This window comes from Lepidothrix coronata, unplaced genomic scaffold (genome assembly GCF_001604755.1).
Source record: "Lepidothrix coronata isolate B3197 unplaced genomic scaffold, Lepidothrix_coronata-1.0 Scaffold348, whole genome shotgun sequence".
NCBI lineage: Eukaryota > Metazoa > Chordata > Aves > Passeriformes > Pipridae > Lepidothrix > Lepidothrix coronata.
This window is the reverse complement of record NW_016690528.1, coordinates 199,499-200,425: the sequence shown is the minus strand read 5'-3', so window position 1 is coordinate 200,425 and position 927 is coordinate 199,499. Positions and strand designations below refer to the sequence as shown.

General features: G+C 66.6%; 1 protein-coding gene across 1 annotated transcript in view; it reads right to left on the bottom strand.

Moving 5' to 3' along the window:
• The window catches only part of LOC108509231 (protocadherin beta-16-like), a 10,612-nt gene that overhangs the window by 7,586 nt on the left and 2,099 nt on the right, over positions 1 to 927 (bottom strand). Inside the window, exons 2-3 of the mRNA XM_017838572.1 lie at positions 591 to 901; positions 53 to 472 (exon numbers count right to left, since the gene is read on the bottom strand). Of these exons, the coding sequence (XP_017694061.1) occupies positions 53 to 472; positions 591 to 901 (731 nt within the window). The remainder of the gene's footprint in view (positions 1 to 52; positions 473 to 590; positions 902 to 927) is intronic.

Genomic DNA, 927 nt, shown 5'->3' with positions numbered 1-927 from the left:
CGCGCGGTGCCGCCGCTCGCCCGCGGCTGAGCCCGGGGCAGGACGCTCGCACATGGAAGCGGGGATAAAAATGCCCCGCGAGTAGCGGCGGGAGCCCTTCGGGGAGTCCCAGCGCACAAGCAGAGCCTGCAGCTGCTCCGCGTCTGTCCCTGCTCCTCGCTGTCCGCAGCCCGCGGTCCGGAGGGCGCGCTCGTCTAACAATAGGCGAGTCTGTGACCTCCGAGGAGCGCAGCGGTAAAAGCGGCACAAGGTGTTTCTCAGGGCAGCGTGGGGCAGAGACTTTTTCCGGAGGGACTGAGCCGCCTTCCCCGGACGGAGAAACCGGCTCGACCCCTCCGCCGGTCCTGCACGCCTGTAACAGCAGAGGACGGCACTACAGCTACTGGGGAGTGTCAGGCTGAGGACGGGGAAGGGAGGTTCCTCCCAGTACGGCTCAGGCATGGACGCGCCCGCCGACCGGCCAGTCCGGCGGCTGAAAGGGAGAAGCGGCTGTACTGCCCGCACAGGCTTCCCTCTGCGAGCTGCAGAGAGGATCTTCGCCCTTGTCCGGCCCCGTCTCAGCGCTGCTTTGCGGGCTGAGCAGGACGGGCCTCAAGAACTGAAATTCGCTCCTCCCCGAGCCGGTGGTCAGGCACACCTCGTAGCGGTAAGCCGGTGACAGAGTGTCCACCCTGCCCACGTCCACGCCGTCGCTGGCGAAATCTCCATCCGCGTAGCAAATGGCAGAGGGAGGTGAAAGGTGTGCCCGGAGGCGAGCCTTGCACAGCTTGGCTGTCGCCAAGGCGACGACGGACAGGAGGAAGAGTGACGAGACGCAGCCCAGGGAGGCAATGAGGTAGGTGGTGAGCAGGTCCTCCTCAGCTACCTGCGGCTGCTGCCTGCTCGCAGGATCGTGGTCGAGCTGCAGGGAGGCGTCGGAGAAGTCGT